General features: G+C 42.2%; 2 protein-coding genes across 6 annotated transcripts in view; both read right to left on the bottom strand.

Annotated features, from left to right (window-relative positions):
• Nucleotides 1–10,298, bottom strand: mknk1 (MAPK interacting serine/threonine kinase 1). The gene is made up of 14 exons (XM_046301805.1): nucleotides 10,167–10,298; nucleotides 9,376–9,438; nucleotides 8,707–8,821; nucleotides 8,117–8,263; nucleotides 7,882–7,979; nucleotides 6,982–7,061; nucleotides 6,808–6,881; nucleotides 6,392–6,496; nucleotides 6,256–6,311; nucleotides 6,032–6,127; nucleotides 5,647–5,841; nucleotides 5,190–5,354; nucleotides 3,003–3,046; nucleotides 1–2,721 (listed from the first exon to the last, which is right to left on the bottom strand). The coding sequence occupies exons 1-14, from the start codon at nucleotides 10,215–10,217 to the stop codon at nucleotides 2,484–2,486; spliced, it is 1,527 nt and encodes a 508-aa protein (XP_046157761.1). The 5' UTR covers nucleotides 10,218–10,298; the 3' UTR covers nucleotides 1–2,483.
• A 176-nt stretch (nucleotides 10,299–10,474) lies between these two features.
• mob3c (MOB kinase activator 3C) overlaps nucleotides 10,475–21,834 on the bottom strand; it is a 12,864-nt gene continuing 1,504 nt past the window's right edge. For 2 of the 5 annotated variants that reach the window (XM_046301827.1, XM_046301817.1), the window contains exons 3-5: nucleotides 18,976–19,564; nucleotides 15,245–15,459; nucleotides 10,475–11,564 (exon numbers count right to left, since the gene is read on the bottom strand). In XM_046301827.1, coding sequence (XP_046157783.1) covers nucleotides 11,535–11,564; nucleotides 15,245–15,459; nucleotides 18,976–19,393 — 663 coding nt within the window. In that variant the 5' untranslated portion in view covers nucleotides 19,394–19,564 and the 3' untranslated portion in view covers nucleotides 10,475–11,534. Of the gene's footprint in view, nucleotides 11,565–15,236; nucleotides 15,460–18,975; nucleotides 19,565–21,834 lie in introns of those variants that run through there. The other 3 variants (XM_046301847.1, XM_046301838.1, XM_046301856.1) reach the window with 3 other exon arrangements.

Genomic DNA, 21,834 nt, shown 5'->3' with positions numbered 1-21,834 from the left:
TAAGAAAGAATTGGGTTTTATTGGGAAAACAGCATACCACAGGGGCTATTGATGTGCAACATTGTAAGAACATTTGCCATAAGACCTCATACACATGGGTTATAAGGTATTTAGCTGCATAGCTTATGCCAATGAATGCATCTTATCCCATCTGATTTGAGTTTAGTGTTTGTCCCAAATGGCACCATATTCCCTATGTAGTGCCCTACGGGCTATAGGGTGCCATCTGGGACTAATGAGAGTGAGAGGGCTTTACCATAGCCACTGAGAGATCCCTAATGTGTTGCACCTTCTCTGACGGAGAGTCCGTGCCCGCTTAGGAAGGCCCCTTGGTTGCTATAGCGATTGAGTATCCATGGCAACCGGGGGAGATCCAGGCATTGGGTACAAGCCGTTTTACATGGGGGTGGGGGATGCAATACATGAAGTTAAAGGGTGAGGGGAATAAGTGCTAGACTTCCATCAGTGTCCCCACATTAATAAAATGTCAAGCTCTTAGAGGTGAAACAGTCAAACTGGTAGAGGTAAATCAAATAATTTCAGTAACCAAAGAGCATTTCAGTAACCAAAGAGCATTTCAGTAACTATGTTACACAGGCTGAAATGGCCGTCTGACCAATTTATGCTTAAAAACCTGAAACCAAATTAATGTGACATGCTAGCATTCACAGTCGTCACAAGTTATTTCTATCAGTCTCTATGGTTTCTTTGGCACACTTATTCAGATCCATTTGCTGACAAACCAACCGACAATACACAAATAAAACTACTACTAAAAAAACTGATATAAAACTATAATTCCCTTTCCGCCAGAGAAAGGTATATTTATCATGGCATCCCCTCTGGAATATAGAATATATAAAAAATAAAGTTATGGACGTTTAAAAAAACACAATATTAAAAAACAAAAAGACATTTCCAGATTTCTATATCACTTAAACAGATTCTAACAATATTCAGTGAAGTGTGAATAGCCAAAATAGTAATTAATTTGTGTACAAAGAAAGCTGCATGTTATTAGTGGTATGACTGAAAAGAAGTTAAATACTTTTGAAGCAAGCAATAGCAGAATGGTCCTGTAATCATTTTGAAAAAATGAGTAAAGACATCATACAAATTCTAGCTTGGTCCCCAGATCGGTTTGTGGCATCATGTCAACTCTTTGTAATGTCATGTTTTGCATGACATTAAGTGACAACATAACACAAACAAACTGGCAACCAGGCTAGTGCAATTCAGGTTTCTGAGGTAATCCTTATAGTTTATCAATACTTCAAATATGTCTAAAAAAATAAAAATACTGATGAAATGCAATCATATCAAATAATCTCAAAACACATATGACGAGTGAGTTGTTTCAAAGTATAGAAGTGTTCCAGGTAGCTGATGTTTCGATAAGGAGATAAGAAATGGAATTTCAGGGTGATTCAAATAATAAAATGCTTTTCAAATGAATGATGCACTCTCAAATCATTCAGTAACCCACCTTCCACAAGCACAATGTCTTAAAAGTTCTAGGCCTAACAACAAAAATCCTAAAACTGGGATTTCTGGAAAATCCAGGACATTTTGGGAAAGTTTTGAAACCCTCCTCACAGCCTATGTATGACCATCCCTAAAAACAGGGTCATTAAGGGACTGAAAAGTAATGCTCTACTTTTGCAGCATTCAGTAACTCTATAAACAACGCTAAAACCTTTTCACAGCTTGACCAACACAACGTAAATTAAAATGTTTTTTGAAAATTAAAAGGATTTTTACAATAAGACAGGCTAGCTACATGTACTGTACGTGTATTAAATGCCCCATGCGGACATCATCAAGAATCCATTCCTAACGGAAATAACCGTGCAATTAAGTATAGCTAGCATAAAGCAACCATCACTAGCAGTCTTAACCATAGAAAAATAATCACGAGAACAGGCTTAGACCCGTTTTAGTGACTATTCCTGTCGTCTTAACATGGGATTGCGCTCTGTATACACTGACGTTAATATCAAATGCAGGAAACTACCTCAACCCAAACTAATCACTGAAACAAAGCTGGGACTCAGTGTGTGTTAGTTTAGTAGAGGATAAAAGTGCTTCCCTTTGTGCTCCGGTCTCTGTTTCTAGGTGGTAAGAAGACCACTGGCCATGAGAGCTTGGACAATGAGGCTACCAACCCTGTGAAGCTACACAGGAGTCTCCTGCCAACGGAAGCTATCGTCCATCTCAGATGGTGTGACACGGTAAACACCACGTAAAGAGGAAGAGAGACTAGCACCAGGATGGAGGGAACAAAGGAGAAATAAAAGAGGGGAAAGGGAGGCACAAAGAGCCTGGCAGCAGTTCTGAGGCTGACATTGTTAAATCAGAGAATCTGACCCTGTTGGGATCTTAGAAGCACACGACTATATTAGAAGGATAAACCAGGTGCGAGGGAACTCCGAGCCTGCAGTAGCACCAAAACGGGGTCTTCCTGGGGTTAAACCAGGAGCTGGTTAGGTGACGAGAGTTTCGAGGTTGTCGTCATCAGCAGGCAGGAAGTCCTGGGTGGTGCGCCGAGCATTGGACTGTGCCCGTCTGCGAGCCAGCCGGGAGTTGGAGGGGGGCGAAAGCCTCATGGAGGTCACAATGGTTGTGACCACTTCCTCCTGCTCCTCGTCATGCTGCGACAGCTGGCGGTTGAAGGCGATGGCGTCGGCGGCAAACTGGGTCAGGTCTTTGGTGCTGCTGTTCCTGTAGAGAACGAGCAGACGATCAGTCAGAGATTGATCAAATTATAGATCACACGTTTAGCTCTAGGAGACATACACTCAATTTGTCAGGAACACTCCTAAATCTAATTGTGTCCGATGTTTTCAGGCCTCAAAATGTCAAGTTGAGTCCATTATGCTACTTTGTAGGTCTGGGAAAAAAAACTTTGATTTTGAAGTGTAACGTCCCTTCAACAATTGAATTTATTAGCCATCTGTTGTAATGTACTGCACATTCTGTGAAATGAGCACTGAGTAGATTACCTTTGGAGGAAGTGTGGGGTTGGGAGACCTCTCTCTGGTGCATTCTAGGGGAAAATAAATAACACATTTAAATATGATAACAGGAAAACGGAATCCATTTATTTTAATTGTACCTTTTCCTTTACAGATATACAGTTTGGAGGAAATGTACTGGTGAAAACAAGCCTGCTGGTTTCTTGGATGTCTCTTTCACACATTCAGCCTTCTTAGATCAGTGTAGAATAGACGAGGCAAGAAAGCCACTTCAGAATATTGACATCCACCGGGAACAACATAAAGTACAGACCTGGGTTCATATACTGTTTAGGGTATTTCAATTGATTTCAAAAGTAATTTGGAACTTAAGTATTTGGATATTTCTTCTTTGAAACAAGTAGTATTGGAATCTATTTGGAAACACTTGTTTAGTAATGACACACACACACACACACACACACACACACACACACACACACACACACACACACACACACACACACACACACACTGCTCAAAAAAAATAAAGGGAATACTAAAATAACACATCCTAGATCTGAATGAATGAAATATTCTTATGAAATACTTTTTTCTTTACACAGTTGAATATGCTGACAACAAAATCACACAAAAATGATCAATGGAAATCAAATTTATCAAACCATGGAGGTCTGGATTTAGAGTCACACTCAAAATTAAAGTGGAAAACCACACTACAGGCTGATCCAACATTGATGTAATGCCCTTAAAACAAGTCAAAATGAGGCTCAGTAGTGTGTGTGGCCTCCACGTGCCTGTATGACCTCCCTACAACGCCTGGGCATGCTCCTGATGAGGTGGGGGATGGTCTCCTGAGGAATCTCCTCCCAGACCTGGACTAAAGCATCCACCAACTCCTGGACAGTCTGTGGTGCAACGTGGCATTGGTGGATGGAGCGAGACATGATGTCCCAGATGTGCTCAATTGGATTCAGGTCTGGGGAACGGGCGGGCCAGTCCATAGCATCAATGCCTTCCTCTTTCAGGAACTGCTGACACACTCCAGCCACATGAGGTCTAGCATTGTCTTGCATTAGGGCCAACCGCACCAGCATATGGTCTCACAAGGGGTCTGAGGATCTCATCTCGGTATCTAATGGCAGTCAGGCTACCTCTGGCGGGCACATGGAGGGCTGTGCGGCTCCCCAAAGAAATGCCACCCCACACCATGACTGACCCACCGCCAAACCAGTTATGCTGGAAGATGTTGCAGGCAGCAGAACGTTCTCCACGGCGTCTCCAGACTGTCACATGTGCTCAGTGTGAACCTGCTTTCATCTGTGAAGAGCACAGGGCGCCAGTGGCGAATTTGCCAATCTTGGTGTTCTCTGGCAAATAGCAAACGTCCTGCACAACGCCTGTAAGCACAACCCCCACCTGTGGACGTCGGGCCCTCATACCACCCTCATGGAGTCTGTTTCTGACCGTTTGAGCAGACACATGCACAATGTAGCCTGCTGGAGGTCATTTTGCAGGGCTCTGGCAGTGCTCCTCCTTGCACAAAGGCGGAGGTAGCGGTCCTGCTGCTGGGTTGTTGCCCTCCTACGGCCTCCTCCATGTCTCCTGATGTACTGGCCTGTCTCCTGGTAGCGCTTCCATGCTCTGGACACTACGCTGACAGACGCAGCAAACCTTCTTGCCACAGCTCGCATTGATGTGCCATCCTGGATGAGTTGCACTACCTGAGCCACTTGTGTGGGTTGTAGACTCAGTCTCATGCTACCACTAGAGTGAAAGCACCGCCAGCATTCAAAAGTGACCAAACATCAGCCAGGAAGCATAGGAACTGAGAAGTGGTCTGTGGTCACCACCTGCAGAACCACTCCTTTATTGGGGGTGTCTTGCTAATTGCCTATAATTTCCACCTGTTGTCTATTCCATTTGCACAACAGCATGTGACATTTATTGTCAATCAGTGTTGCTTCCTAAGTGGACAGTTTGATTTCACAGAAGTGTGATTGACTTGGAGTTACATTGTGTTGTTTAAGTGTTCCCGTTATTTTTTTGAGCAGTGTGTTGTGTATATATATATATATATATTTTTTTTTAATACTCAAATACACAGTATTTAAACAAATAATTAAATTCCCATGCATTTCAACCGGGTCTGTTTGGTATTTGAAATGATGTATTTTCAAATACTTATTTCAAAATACTAGGCTTGACACTCACCCCCTGCACCCAGGAGTGCTGCAGGACCTGGGCAGCACTGAGGCGGAGGGTGGCATCCCGCACCAGCAGCCTGGAGATGAGGTCCTTGGCCTGGGCAGAGATGTGGGCCCAGTCCTTCTCTGGGAACTCATACTGGCCATCCTGGATGTTGTCAAACAGATTCTTCTGCAGGGGTGGGACACAATATATTAAATGGGAAAATCATGAATAGTATAATATTTTGGGCATTCACTTATGACATGAATCAGAAACAGTTTCTAAATTATTATACGTTTTTATGAATTATAATGGTTATAACACCAATAAATGCATGGCATATTTTTTAAAATTATTTTTTATAAACGATCTCAAAGGTCCAGAGTTTGTGTTCCTTCGAGACAGATATCTACAGCACTATTTAAAAAAAAAATCTAAGGTGAACTGGGGGTTTGAAGAAGACTGGTGATGGCTTGTGTACCTGGCAGGTACGGCAGGTCTCTCCACGGTCCCAGCCACAGTCAGTCCCACAATGACCAGTGAAGGGGGGGCTTCCGCTGAGCAGAATATAGAGGATGACCCCCAGGCTCCAGAGGTCACAACGCTTGTCGTAGAACGATGCCTCGTCTGTGAACACCTCCACCACCTCTGGAGCCATGTACTCTGCCGAGCCACACTGAGTCGGGGAAACCAAACACCGTGAGGACATATGTCAAATCAAATTAGATTTAAAAGTGCATTTAAAATCGCAACACTCTTTACAGTAAAAATAAAAAATGTGCACTTAGGGACAATTAAGACTTTGCCAGACGAACAGATAGACACAAATATCAGGGTTAGTGGTAGGTTCAGGTTGTGGTATTTACCGGTGTGGTGAGCTCTGGAGTGGTGATTGGAATACAGGCACTGCTAAGCTTCACTCCACTGCCCAAGTCAAAGTCACAGATTTTCACCGGAGACACCTGCAGGGGGAGAGAAAAATAGCAAGCATTCACTAGCTATAACCACAATTACTGTTTGGCAAACATTACATTTTCTACAGAAAACATATGTTGTTGTTCCGTAGCACATTGGAGGAAACAAAGGTTACCTGGTCAGTAGACTCACACAGGATGTTCTCTGGCTTTAGGTCCCGGTGGGCGATACCTGTAGAACAGAGAATGTTTATGAGGAAACAATCACACTGTAATTCGATACAGGCACAGCCCCATGTTCAGGGGTCCTACCTTTGTTGTGGAGAAAGTGGAGAGCTTTGGAGATGTCCCTGACCACACGGCTGGCCTCCAGCTCATCAAAGTGCTTACGGTTCTGGATGTGAGTCAGAATGGAGCCTGTATGGGTAAAGAGGAGAGCTTTCAGGAGGAGAGAGAGGAGAGCTTTCAGGAGGAGAGAGAGGAGAGCTTTCAGGAGCAGAGAGCTTTCAGAGAAACACCTAATAGTTTCATGTAATCTGGGTCATGTTCATTAGACCACAAAGCACCACCATGTTTTGCAACAGAAAACAACATTGAACTTGTCCAATAAAAACAATTACAGCAGTATCTCCCCAGTTTACTTTTTTCTTCAATTTTATGCATAATGAACATGACCCACCTTCACCCTCACAAAAGTGGGATAATATGGTAAAAACAGGAAGACATACCTCCACGCAACTTCTCAAACACCAAGTAGAAGCAGGAGTCATCTTCAAAAAACTGTATTAGTTCCAGAATGTTCCTGAAAATGTTAATAGGAACACATTAGTGGGTGACTTTTTTTGTTGTAATTATTATTTAACCTTCAGAACTTTCACTTTGTAGAGTGAAACAGCACACACTTGTTGCCCTGGCACTGGTAAAGGGTCTCCACTTCACGGAAGACGCGGCTGCGACTGTGCCCCGCATTCTTCTCAATGATCTGAGACAAAACCAAAAAGACACAGGTATCAGTGAGTGAAGAAAGCTTAGTCACAGAACAATGAGCTTGATGTATAAAATTTTCCCAGCAGTGGGAAAATATGGAATCCGGTGGATTTTGGCTGACATTCTGCATATTTTCTCATCAATGAAAAATTTGATCTCAAAAGTTTTCTGTTCCCAAAACTAAAATATGTGAGGCCAAAGTGGACTAAGTTTTGCAGACTTTACCCTTTGCCAAAGTTTCTAAAAATTACGTGGTCTAGGAGTCCAAGGGCGAATTGAGCTATTGCACAAGTGCACTTCACAGGCGTTCCCTAACGGAAATATGCAACTACATGCTAGAACGCACCAATAGGATCTCATTAGCTCGTGCTCTGCCTACCTCCTGCTAGTTCTGCACATTATGATTAACTTGCTCCCATTTGAAACGGCAGGCTGTGGGTCTATCTTGGATTAGTTATAAAAAAAATAATTGGCTTAGTGGGTGGTATACGTGCACATCCATAAAACAAAAAAATATGTCCCAGGTGCTGGATCAGAGAGGACAATGTAGAACAAAAAGCTAATCTGCACACTGTTATGACTCTTAACTGTTTAATAGGACAACGTTTGGACCACAAACCGGGCAAAGAAAACACTGTTTGGGGACGAAACAGCATCCGTTAGTGACTAATTATACTTCAACTACCCTGGAATGACAATAAAACCTTTGCATGTGTTGTATGACATTCATCACAAGTCCCATATGTCCTCTATGCACCCTGGTCAAAAGTAGTGCCCTGAATAGGGAACCGTATCATACGCAGCCTCCGACTCACCTTCACAGCATATTCATTCCCATTCTGAAGACTGATGCATCCTTGGACCTTTGCATATGCACCCTGACCCAGCATTTCATCTGTCAGTTTGTACAGGTCTGGAGAAAAGAGAAACGCACAAAAGCCTGTCTCTGGTATCTATGGTGTGGGTGCATTTATTAAAACTCTAGATTTTGAATGACATGAGTGATTGGATATTTGACAGGCTTGTCTGATTTATGTGCAAAATGATTACCGTTGAAGTTTCCTGTAAAGCTGTCTGTTGCTCTTGACCTCCTTTTCTTCTTCTTTGGTTTGGCTGAGTTTGGAATGCTTACTGGCTGGGTGGCTTCCATTGGTTTGGCTGAGTCTGGGACGCTTACTGGCTGGCTAGCTTCCACCTCTGTATAAACAAGTCGACTGTTAATTCACATCAACCACAGTTACATTGTAAAATATTGCTTGAATTGCAAAGTGTTTGCGACATGCATACTGACTAACAACTATTGACTATGTGCCAATCAACAAAAATAAAATGTTTTCTTAAATTGTGAATGATTGTTTAAAACTGTGACACATTGATAGAGCCTTGAATGGATTAACTATGTTAAGCAAATAAATGATTGCTTAAAGCGTAGTGTGTATATTGACTAACATGTAGGACTGCTATGTGCCAATGTGATAGCAAAGCAGACAGGGAGAAGCTGGTTGTGGAGCTGGGTCAGTATCCACAAAGCATCGGAGTAGAAGTGCTGATCTAAGATCGGTCCATATAAATCTTATTCGTTATGATCTAAAAGGCACTGCTACTGATGGGGCCCTGGTCAGAGGCCTGAAGTGCAGTACCTGGAGGGCCCTTTGAGAGGCGCTGTCTCTCCTCTGTGGCAGTGGGGGACACCACATTCTGCTGTTCCCCACAGCTGTCCCCTACTGGGCCAAGGGCCAGAGAGTTACTCTGTAACTGAAAGAGAGAGAGTGGGGAGAGAAAGTGTGAAAGTGAGAGCAGAGCCAGAGAGATCAGGTGGTGGAAAGGGACAGAAAGAACAAGAAGAAGCACAGTGTGTCACTTTTGTTCTTAAAGTACCAGTGCAGTCCTAAACCAATGTCAAATCTACTGATATGGCATATTCTAGATAAAATAACAATACAGTATTAGAACCAAGCTTCTGGTTCTGGTTTAAAACAAGGTTATCTTCCCCTGTGGCAGCCTGCCAATAGGGTACACTGATATGCAAACACAAACAGGAAAGCTTACAAAGACCTTATCTGACCCTGGATATTCCCAAACACACTTTCACATCCAGTGATAGCATAGGCATATTTGTACTACTCATTGAAAATGATGCAACATATCCAGTTTAACCTTAAGATAAGCATAATTACTGGCAGTCTGTTACTCTTGTCTGAGCAACAGGAAAGGATAAGGGAAGTAACAAGTGTGACAAAACCAGAAGCTATGACAAGTTTGTAAAATAGCTAGTTAGAGAGCTATTTCTGACAACAATATTGATTTACCTGGAGAGAGTGCTGGAAGGCTTGCAACTCTGCCACCGTGCTCTGCCTCACCATATCTGCCAACTGAAGAAAAAAATAAATAAACATTTCAGATAGCTAGCACGTTTTCGAGTAGCGAGCTTGTAAAGTCATGTCGGTGGGGGCAGAAACAGGGAGAGAGGATTCAAAGTTACACGAAGGAATTCCATCAGTGATGATGCGATGTGTTTTCACTAGAACACACAGTCCAGAACTGGTTGGACCTTTCCTTACAAACATACGCCGGGCGGCTTTTCGTAACGTTGGTGTTATTCTGCTAGCTGTAGGTTATATGTAAAAACCTATCTGGATAATTGGGTGAGTTATTGAGTCATTCCAGAAAACTCAGCTCCAAATATGCTGATGAAAGCAGCAACGACTTGGTCGTGCCTGACTGGAGGCGGCAAAAATACAGCTACTTAGCTAACACGTTATAGTTAGTTCAATCAAACAGTCAGCAAAAGTAGGCTATGCAATCACACACATTAGCTAGCTAACTATAGTAAAGATACTCTTAAGGTTATAAACAGGTCGACCTTATTAGCTGTCTAGCTAGCTAGCAATCCATATATCAGCTCAGTCATAACGATGTTCGGAAAATCATTGTATCAGATGAGTGTGTTATGAAAAGCCAACACAAATACATTTGCGCTAGCTAGCTACAGTAACGTTACATAGTTAACTATTTTACGTTGGCTAGTTACTATGTCACCTAATCCGTCTTGCTAATGACGTTATGAATTACTGATGATATTAAAAAATATATATCTAACCTGGAGTCTGTGTCCAAACAGGCCGAAATCCTCCTCCAGAGCCTCGGTCATCCTCTGGGGTTTGCGGTGAGTCGGGGTGGACAACAGAGTGAAATCCAGCTAGTGACGTAAGGCGGTAAACGCAGAGCTCCCGCCTCCTGCATGTCCTGTAGTTTATTCATTGGACGAAAAGAATAAGCCACTAGGACGTCAGGTATTGCAAAACAACTTCCCCTATTTCATAATAGGGAATTTCTGGTGTATGACAGCACTCTCATTCATCGAAAATATACTAGTAGTAGCAAGGTAAGTTATATTATAGTCTAAGGCGTCGTAATTTAAGTTAAATAAAGGTTTAATAAAATAAAATACATTTGTAGTGCAAGTTATATTAATGAGTCATGAGTATTTTAAGATGAATGAATAATTTTCCTCAAAAATGAACACAATTAACTCAACAGGAGAGGCCAGGTAGGGTAAAATAGGCTCTTAATACTTGGAAATTTAATCAGTTACACATCAGATCAGTCTCACAGAGTAAGGTTTAAACTGGTTTTGTGTAAATTAAAATGAAGTCAGTAATTCCCAATATGAGTCCATACTTGTCATTCTGCACATCCCTTGACACTTGCTTTTCAAGTTGTCTGGCTGGGACACATTCCACACATATTTGTCATAAAAATGCAAAACACTGGAGACAGGTCTAGTGTTGTTACCATAGAGAATGATAGAGGCCTCTACTGGCCAAAAGGCCATATTAGCATGGGCAGCACCATTTAGAGCTTTTTGGGCTGGACTTCCAACTTCATTGGTTGATCCCTCCTGGTGACCCTGTTGGAGTCATGTCCAATCAGGTCATCAGGAGGGATCACCCAATTCTGAAGAAGAAAATGTACTACTTCAAAATGGAGATAGCCTCAATGCCCATGCTGTCACAGACTCTATAATTGCACAGATACAAAGATGAGTCATCTATCTATCTCTATGGTTGTGACCTTCCATCCATTACACAGTGTCTCAAACACCTCGAAGCCGCAAACATTTCCAAAGTTGATGATGTCAAGAACTATACATGCATAATAAAACAGAGCTAGAATAGTTATTACTAAACATTACTACAATTACAATAAAGCTCAGAAGACTGGAGTGCTGCATCATGTCACAGCACTATAGGAAGCAGAACAGTCCTTTTTCATAAAACATATAGACTATTGGCTGAAAATGTCACTTTATGAACAAACTTTGTAAATCTTGGGATGGATAACACTTTTCTTCAAATCCACTCAAAATCCATTCCTTTAGTTTGAGTGTTTGGTTGTATTGAAGCTGTGGGTCTCTTGAAGGCCACAGGGAATGCTGAAATGATGTAAACTCCATTTTCCAAGTGGTTTAGTTACAGATCTTCTCTGTCATTGCCCTCTGAGGGTAGAGAAGAGAGAGTAAAGTTGGGGGATTAACATGATATTGACAAATAATTGCATTATATGCCTACCTTGCTGCAAAAACAAGACATAGGAATGGTTATTACAAAGCTTTCTCCATTGAACAGGGCTACGATTAAAGGGCCATCTGGGAAAACAAAAACAAAACGGTCACTCGTCCCTGTTTTAGTAAGACATATTCTTCAAGAATAACTGTCTATCATTAAGTCCAAAAATGGATGTACCAATCCCAGATCGCCCTGTTCATTTGAGGTGACAGACAGAACTACATGCCTATGCTGACATGCTATATGATGATGCTAATATCATTTCCCAACAGATAGGCTAAAGCCATAATCTGAGGAGAACTCATTCGGCTGTTTCCACTCACAAAACAAATGACTTATAGTCAACCAAAAGCAGAAAAACTAAATGCTCAATCCATCACACTGTCTTATGTTAACAAGGTTGATTTCCCCTCATATTGCATTGTTGACATAATGTCTCATTGTTATTTATAAGTAGAATATGTACTTCATAATGATGATAACAGAAGACTTTCATTGTATACCTCAGAGCTCCTACCTTCAACGGTTCAGATGTAATGAATCGCTGCACCAAAGAAAACAACTTGAAAGTGACATAATTCTTACGTATGGCTGACTAGACTGCAATTTCACTTATAATGGTTATATAAACCAAACCAGACTTTAAAAAAAAATTTTTTTTTACAAAGACTAACACTTTTCTTTTATGATTCAAATTTGGGAAACAAGTAGTGCATCACTAATTCCAATGACTGTGGCAAAGGGAATAATTAAAGACAAGCATCTCTTGTATAATTATCTTATACTAGACTGTGATTTAGTCATCATGTTCTATGCCCAGAGAGTGACTCTGTATAAATCGCCCAGGTTGTGGTTTGAGCAGACACGCTTGTGGTGTAAAATAACGGTGACAATCCACTGCTTCTGTTTTATGACAGTAAAGCTCCTCCTTCATTGAACTACAGCAAAATGAGACCATCTAAGTCTGAAGGACTGCACTACAGTATGTGAAGGATATTCCCTCATAAATGAATATCCAGACACCCCCTGCACTACACTGCATTCGGAAAGTATTCAGACACCTTCCCTTTTTCCACATTTGGTTATGTTACAGTCTCATTCTAAAATGGATTAAATCTTGTTTTCTCATCAATCTATACACATAGCCCCATAATGACAAAGTGAAAACAGCTTTTTAGAAATGTTTGCATATGTATTAAAAAAGAAAAACTGAAATACCTTTTTTACATAAGTCTCCTGACCCCTCCTGTCTCAGCCTCCAGTATTTATGCTGCAGTAGTTTGTGTCGGGGGGGCTAGGGTCAGTTTGTTATATCTGGAGTACTTCTCCTGTCTTATCCGGTGTCCTGTGTGAATTTAAGTATGCTCTTTCTAATTCTCTCTCTCTCTCTCTCTCTCTCTCTCTCTCTCTCTCTCTCTCTCTCTCTCTCTCTCTCTCTCTCTCTCTCTCTCTCTCTCTCTCTCTCTCTCTCTCTCTCTCTCTCTCTCTCTCTCTCTCTCTCTCTCTCTCTCTCTCTCTCTCTCTCTCTCTCTCTCTCTCTCTCTCTCTCTCTCTCTCTCTCTCTCTCTCTCTCTCTCAGGACCTGAACCCTAGGACCATGCCTCAGGACTGACTACCTGGCATGATGACTCCTTGCTGTCCCCAGTCCACCTGGCCGTGCTGCTGCTCCAGTATCAACTGTTCTTCCTGCGGCTATGGAATCCTGACCTGTTCACCGGACGTACTACCTGTCCCAGACCTGCTGTTTTCAACTCTCTAGAGACAGCAGGAGTGGTAGAGATACTTTTAAAGATTGGCTATGAAAAGCCAACTGACATTTACTCCTGAGGTGCTGACTTGCTGCACCCTCGACAACTACTGTGATTATTATTATTTGACCATGCTGGTCATTTATGAACATTTGAACATCTTGGCCATGTTCTGTTATAATCTCCACCCGGTACAGCCAGAAGAGGACTGGCCACCCCTCATAGCCTGGTTCCTCTCTAGGATTTGGCCTTTTTAGGGAGTTTTTCCTAGCCACCGTGCTTCTACACCTGCATTGCTTGTTGTTTGGGGTTTTAGGCTGGGTTTCTGTACAGCACTTTGAGATATCAGCTGATGTACAAAGGGCTATATAAATACATTTGATTTGATTTGATAAGTATTCAGACCATTTGCTATAAGACACCAAATTGAGCTCAGGTGCATCCTGTTTCCATTGATAATCCTTGAGATGTTTCTGCAACTTGATTGGAGTCCTATTCTATAGATTGGACATGCTTTGGAAAGGCACACACCTGTCTATATAATGTCCCACAGTTGACAGTTCTTGTTATTTCTGCAGCATTGAAGGTCCCCAAGAACACAGTGGCCTCCATCATTCTTAAATGGAAGAAGTTTGGAACCACCAAGACTCTTCCTAGAGCTGGCCAGCCATCCAAACTGAAAAATCAGGGGATGGTCACTCTGTCAGAGCTCCAGAGATCCTCCGTAGGGATGGGAGAACCTTCCAGAAGGACTACCACCTCTGCAGCACTCCACCAATCAGGTTTTTAATGGTAGAGTGGCCAGACGGAATCCACTCCTCAGTAAAAGGCACATGACAGCCCGCTTGGAGTTTGCCTAGAGGCACCTAGAGGACCCTCAGACCATAAGAACAAGATTCTCTGGTCTGATGAAACCAAGATTGGACTCTTTCCCATGAATGCCAAGTGTCATGTCTGGAAGAAACCTGGCACCATCCCTACAATGAAACATGGTGGTGGCAGCATCATGCTGTGGGGATGTTTTTCAGCGGAAGGGACTGGAAGACTAGTCAGGATCGAGGGAAAGATGAACGTTGCAAAGTATGAAAACCTGCTCCAGAGCACCCAGGACCTCAGAATGGGGCGAAGGTTCACCTTCCAACAGGACAACAACACTAAGCACACAGCCAAGACAACGCAGGAGTGGCTGCAGGACAAGTCTCTGAATGTCCTTGAGGGCCCTAGCCAGAGCCCGGACTTGAACCCGATCGAACATCTCTGGAGAGACCTGAAAATAGTTGTCCAGTGACACTCCCCAACCAACCTGACAGAGCTTGAGAGGATCTGCAGAGAGGAATGGCAGAAACTCCCCAAATACAGTTGTACCAAGCTTTTAACGTCATACCCAAGAAGATTCGAGGCTGTAATCGTTGCCAAAGGTGTTTCAACAAAGTACCGAGTATATGAATACTTATATAAATGTAATATTTCAGTGTTTTATTTTTTATACATTTGCAAACATTTCTACAACCTGTTTTTGCTTTGACATTATGGGGTACTTTGTGTAGAGTGATGGGGGGGGGAATGTGATCCATTTTAGAATGAGGCGCAACGTGACAAAAAGGGGTCTGAATACTGTCCGAATGCCCTGTATATAGGTACTATACATATATTCATAAAAACCTCCCATCCAAGTGTAATGTAACAGAGTTAATATCGTGCCGTAAGCTCACCCCTAAGGTTGCAAAAATTCAGGTAACTTTCACCAAATTTGATGGTTTTCCAGAAATCCTGGATGGAGGAATCTTCCAACCAGGATTTGAGAAATAAACTGGGAATTTGGGGAAAGTTACGGAAATGCGCAACCCTACTCACCACCACACCTCCTCTCTCACCAGGGGTTCCAGTTCTGAGTGCTCGATGAGGCTGAACTCAGAGATGAAGTAGTAGTAGTGTTTGTAACAGGTATTGATGTGAGCCTCGGCGCCCATGCTACAGATGCTGTCAAAGTGGTGGATGTAGACATGCACAAAGACCCGGAAAAGACGGCTCAGAATCTTCTTACACACCTGCTGGAAGTTCTTAGGGAAAGGAACACCTACAACAAGAAGGATAGAACAGTCAATGAGGAGGAACACTGTACAGTTAGTTACCTTATAATTAAGCATTCCGTCTTTGCAACCACATTAAATGCCTTTTAGAGACCATCCCTGGATGCATTAATGAAAATCAGTTTGTAATTTTCAGAATATCATTATATTCCATAATTTTTTCGATAATTGCTTTTTTTAAAAACTAGCATTAAAACACAAATCACATGAGTTTCCATTGAAGATCATTTAAACCCACACGCTGGACATCAGTTTCCATTACATCAGGTATTCCCAAACTGGGGTACGCGCAATGCCGTCAGGGGTACTTCAAACAAAAATGGCATTCACATTATTATTTAAACAATAGTAATTCTTCACATTTTCAAATCCTGTATGTAGGAATCTTCCAACCAGGATTTGAGGGAAAAAAATGGGAATTTGGGGAATGTTACGGAAATGTGCAACCCTTTGGGGCTATACATTTGGGTGAGTTTTTCCCCCTCGCCTGAGTAGCCTCATTTCATCTAGTGTTCAGCAAAAATAACTACACAATATCAAACAGGTAGCCTAGTCAAATAATTAATATTCAATCACATTAACCATCACTCTCTTGCAGGAATTCCACTAACGGTCCGTAAGTAGCCAAACGTACAGTAGATGCTGCTCATCCCGTTTGCTCAAAAATGGATTAATGGATTAAAAAAAGTAAGGCCCATAGAGACACATACAGTACCAGCTCTACTGGTAGTACCGCTACTACCAGCAGTACTATAGCAGTACTACACTTGCACCTGTCAACGACACAAGTTGTTCTGCTTCCACAAGCACATCCAATGCTAGCATCAGTAATTCTACATTTGTTGTTAGCCCAGCTAGTATGGACACTGAAAGTTGTGAATCTGATGTAGCCGAAGAGCTACTGACCCCTTAACCAGGAAAGCACCGAACAGGCAGGGACGTTGGACCATCAAAGAGGCGCAAATATGATGAGAACCGCATTGATTTGGGGTTCACATATATTGGGAGTAATGCCTTTCCTCAGCCACAGTGGATTATATGCGAAAAAGTACTATCTCACAACTCGATGAAACCTTCACTCTTCCGCAGACATTTTGAAGCAAAACATGCCCATTTGAAAAATAAGCCACAGGAGTTTATTGAGCGAGAATTAAGATGACTTTCGAGTAGTAAGACATGTATAAAAGCAACAGATGCCATTAATAAGAAGGGTCTAGAAGTGTCTTATATGGTGAGCTACCAAGTGGCTAGGACAGGCAAGCCCCATACTATTGTGGAGGACTTAATTCTTCCTGTTGCCGCAGATATGGCTGGGACAATGCTGGGGGGAAAGGCCCCAAAAAACTATACAGACAATGTCTTCATCAATCAACACTGTTTCACGGCGCATCAGTGACATGGCAGGAGATGTTTTGAAACAATTACTGCTTCGCATACAAACTAGTGAATTATATGTGTTACAGCTGGATGAGTAAACAGATGTGGCGGGCCTGGCACAGCTCCTGGTATAGGTCTGTTACGTTTATGGGGGGGTCAATTAAGCAAGACATCCTCTTCTGCAAACCAGGACAACATGAGAGGATATTTCTAAAGTACTGGACAACTTTGTGACATCAAATGGACTTTGGTGGGCAAGATGTGTTGGTATCTGTACTGATGGTGCAAAAGCCATGACAGGGAGACATAGTGGCATGGTAATGCGCATACAAGCATTTGCTCCCGATGCTACTTGGGTAAACTGCAGCATCCACCGAGAGGCTCTTGCTGGCAGGGGAATGCCTGACAGCTTGAAAGCCGTTTTGGACACAACAGTGAAAATGGTTAACTTTGTTAAAGCAAGGCCCCTGAACTCTCGTGTATTTTCTGCACTATGCAATGATATATTTTACAATATACAGAAGTGTGCTGGTTATCAAGGGGCAAAGTATTGACACGTTTTTTTGTTTTTTAATTGAGAGACGAGCTTAAAGTTCTTCACTGACCATCATTTTCACTTGTTTGAAAAACTTGTCATCGTGCAAGCGGTCAGACGTCTGGCCTATCTGAGTGATGTTTTTCTCGCATGAATGATCTGAATCTAGGATTACAGGGACACTCCACAACTATATTCAATGTGTGGGACAAAATTGAGGATATGATTAAGAAGTTGGAGCTCTTCTCTGTCTGCATTAACAAGGACAACACACAGCTCTTTCCATCATTGTATGATTTTTTGTGTGCAAATGAACGAGGTTAAGGACAATGTCAAATGTGATATAGCGATGCACCTGAGTGAGATGGGTGCGCAGTTACACAGGTACTTTCCCCAAATGGATGACACAAACAACTGGATTTGTTATCCCTTTCATACCCTGCCTCCAGTCCATTACTGATATCTGAACAAGAGAGCCTCATCGAAATAGCAACAAGCGGTTCTGTGAAAATTGAATTTAATCAGAAGCCACTGCCAGATTTCTCGATTGGGCTGCGCTCAGAGTATCCTGTCTTGATTTAATGATTTAAGACTGAGACTCTCCCCAATACAACCCAACACTACAGAGTTATGTGCATCCTTTCAAGCACACCTTTCTCATTAACCTGTGGTGAGTTATTCACAATTTCCGATGAACAATAAGATTTTATATGTAAGATGGTTAAATAAAGAACAAAATGATTGATTATTATAATATTATTATTTGTGCCCTGGTTCTATAAGAGTCACATCCCACGAGCTTGGTTGTGACAAAAACTCTCACTCACTCTTATGTTCAATAAATGTATCGTATCATATAGTGTGTGTGTGGCAGGCTGACTCTGGCGCTAGAGGGGGTACACAGCGGGAGGTTGAATGTTTGAAGGGGAACTGCACTGCATTAGATAATCTCCCTCCCTAAACAGAGGTTGATGACAACCCTTTAACAATAGGCTCAGAGTACCTCATTCAATTTCTTCTAAATGCCACCCTCATTGTATAATTAACCTATCCTTGAACCTTTCTAGATACATTAAAGGTATTGTCAGAGAAGGTGGGGTATTTTTATTTTTTATTTTACCTTTATTTAACTAGGCAAGTCAGTTAAGAACAAATTCTTATTTTCAATGACAGCCTAGGAACAGTGGGTTAACTGCCTGTTCAGGGGCAGAACGACAGATGTGTACCTTGCTCTGGGATTTGAACTTGCAACCTTCCGGTTACTAGTCCAACGCTCTAACCACTTGGCTACCCTGCCACCCCAGTGATTGATTACTCAGGGTATGATGCAACATCACAGAAGCATTCACTATCATCCACTTAGATCAACATCAAAGAGCTTTCGTTTTAATTACTGCTGTAAAATGTTCTGTACATTGACTTTCTATAGGACCATTGCAGCCAAGAATGTCTCCTGAACATCAATATACCTTTGCACCCTGATATAGCTAGGAGCTTCCATGGTCACACACCCCATAGATTCAACTCTAACTTCAAAGACAGTCCCCCTACAGAGGAGTCCCTCAGGGTTTAGTATGAGGTCCTCACACACCTACTCTTGTGGGGAAGATGTCCTCATTGTTGATGTTGGTCTCAATCCAGTCCATCAGTAGGTTCATGTATATCAAGGCAGGTAGCTTGGTGGGCTTCTTGTAGTCGTCTCCGTCCTGCCACCTGTACTCGTAGCGCAGGCCCCCGGACATGATGGGGCAGGTGCGCTCGGTGCAGAACTCGCTGACCGTGCCGTAGATTAGGTTGATGCGGTTGAAGAAGTCCACCACATGCACAGCGATCCAGTCATTGATGTTCTCTCCTTCAGGAAGCTGGACCACTTTCCTCAGGTCCAGGCCGGACTTCAGAGAGGCCTGGGCCTTCTTGTATAGTTCAAAGCGCTGGGTCCCAGGCTCGAAGCGCTTCCGAGGCCTGAACGTTTTGTCTTTGCTGAAGACTTGTCCGAGACAGAGCGCCATTGTCTTAATGGTGGACTAATGGACAGTGTGTGTGTTGGGTGTGGGGGGTTCCTGAGAGGTAATTGGACAGGTTTCACAAACATAAGTTTGTTCAGGTTAAGGTGTTCTCTGAGGAGTTCTGAGGGCAGTGACCTCTACATTGGGGGCGGTTGGGAATGCAGGGACATTTCTCTGAAAAAATAGAGAAAACAACAAGAAAGGTCATGAGAAGTTAGAATGGCTTCTACCCCCATGATATCATACCTGCAAACAAAGTACCACAATACTATCATGCTTGCAAATTAGGCAACATGATATAAATCAGCAAACTAAATCAGCAAAGTATAAACAGTATTGTCAGCTTGTTTACAAAGGAAATAGCTTGAAGGACTTGATAAGCAAAGCTGTGATTGTTGTGATTGTGAAACTGCTCTGAATATAAAATATGACCCCAAATATGAGGACAAACCAACAGTGGAGTGAGTGTACAAGAATCCATTTGTGGCATTCATTTCTGGTGGCTGCTATGTAAAATGAGTTGTAGGTTACAATACCGACAACCATCTGGCCCTTGAAATAGGTCCTTGTATGTATGCATGTATTTGAAGTCGAAAGTTTACATACACTTACGTTGGAGTCATCAAAACTTGTTTTTCAACCACTCCACAAATTTCTTGATAACAAACTATAGTTTTGACAAGTCGATTAGGACATCTATTTTGTGCATGACACAAGTCATTTTTTCAACAATTGTTTACAGACAGATTATTTCACTGTATCACAATTCCAGTGGGTCATTAGTGTACATACACTAAAACACAGCAACTCTGCCTTTCTGAATTATAGAAGGAGTTCAGTGCAGGGCAGTGGTAGCCCACTGAGCTACTTATCTCCATGGTTTAGAAGGTTTACTTTTCTTTACTGAGTTAGTTTCCATGACAGAATTTCATGTGGAGAGCTCTGAAAAGTCAAGCCATATTTACAGCTCTCAAGAAGTTATACAGATATTGTTTCAAAAGGCATACTGAATATAATACAAACAGTGTGATGTTCTAGAATAGTTTTGAATCTGCTGTTGCTCCTTTCAACCATTCTAAATGACAATGTCTGGTGGTGATGTGACTGTATCCGCATTTATGTCCCACGTCCCGTTTCACACAGCAACTCTCAACACTTCCTGGGTTTGTTATGGTGCAGCTTGTGTGGTTAAACTGAGCACCAGTTTCTGTTCTTACAGTATATACACAAATATTAGGAACATACAAGTAGACTGCCCAGGTGAATCCAGGTGAACGGTATAATGCCTTATTGATGTCACCTGTTAAATCCACTTCAATCCGTGTAGATGAAGGGGAGGATGGGTTAAAGAAGGATTTTTAAGCCTTGAGAAAATTGAAACATGGATTGTGTATGTGCGCCATTCAGAGGGTGAATGGGAAAAACAAAAGATTTAAGTGACAGGTGCACCGGTTTCAGTGTGTCAAGAACTGTAACGCTGCTGGGTTTTTCCACACTCAACAGTTTCCCATGTGTATCAAGAATAATCCACCATCCAAAGGACATCCAGCCAACTTGACACAAATGTGGGAACTAGGAAGCATTTGCATCAACATGGGCCAGCATCCCTGTGGATCACTTTTGACACCTTGTAGTCCATGCCCCGGCTAATTGAGGGTGTTCTGAGGGCAAAGGGGGATGCAGCTCAATATTATGAAGGTGTTCCTAATGTTTTGTACACTCAGTGTAAGTCAATCATATTTGTGTGCTCTGAGCCAGAACTGTACAGAGTAATTCAGAATGAGACAAAGTAGAAATGTTGAATTCCACCTGGTTTAGTGTAATTTTCCTGTAGTTTTGCTCTCAGACTGTAGCAGACACTTGACAAAGAGCTTCAGCTCTCACTACTCAGAACAGTAGGCCTAAAGTATGACTGTCATTCTCCTTCTGGACAGCTTCCTCCACATCTATATGGTGTTTGTTACACAGTATGTGTGGTGTGAACAGGATCCTCCTCTTTCTCAGTACCTCATTTCTATTATCTCTAGTGGATCAGGCATTGGGTATTCACTTGGAGAATGACCATATGACAGAAGGAGCTGGTCCACAACTGGATAGGTAACTGTTTTGATGATGGCCACTACACTCCCTTAGTTTTGGTATCTAAGTCTAAATCCATAGCAGTTCCACAAATGTGAATACCAGTCATGGGCAGTAAACCAGTGTCCTTTCTTTTTAATTATGACCTCAATGCTTCTCAGTGTCTTCATGCCTCTCCAGTTACAGACTGGTGCATGTCTGATCATGTATGTGGGACGGTGGACCTGGTCCGCTAGGCACCCTGATTACCTTACTGATTTTCCATGGAATTTCCTTCTGAGACTGGAGAATAACAATAGATCTTTCAAGGTCCTTCAAAAATACAGTATGTGGGAGAGAGAAAACAGTAGCTAATGCACAGGAAC

This window comes from Oncorhynchus gorbuscha, linkage group LG02, assembly GCF_021184085.1.
Source record: "Oncorhynchus gorbuscha isolate QuinsamMale2020 ecotype Even-year linkage group LG02, OgorEven_v1.0, whole genome shotgun sequence".
Classification (NCBI taxonomy): domain Eukaryota; kingdom Metazoa; phylum Chordata; class Actinopteri; order Salmoniformes; family Salmonidae; genus Oncorhynchus; species Oncorhynchus gorbuscha.
Note: the sequence above shows the minus strand (reverse complement) of the source record. Positions and strands in the feature narration are given on the sequence as shown.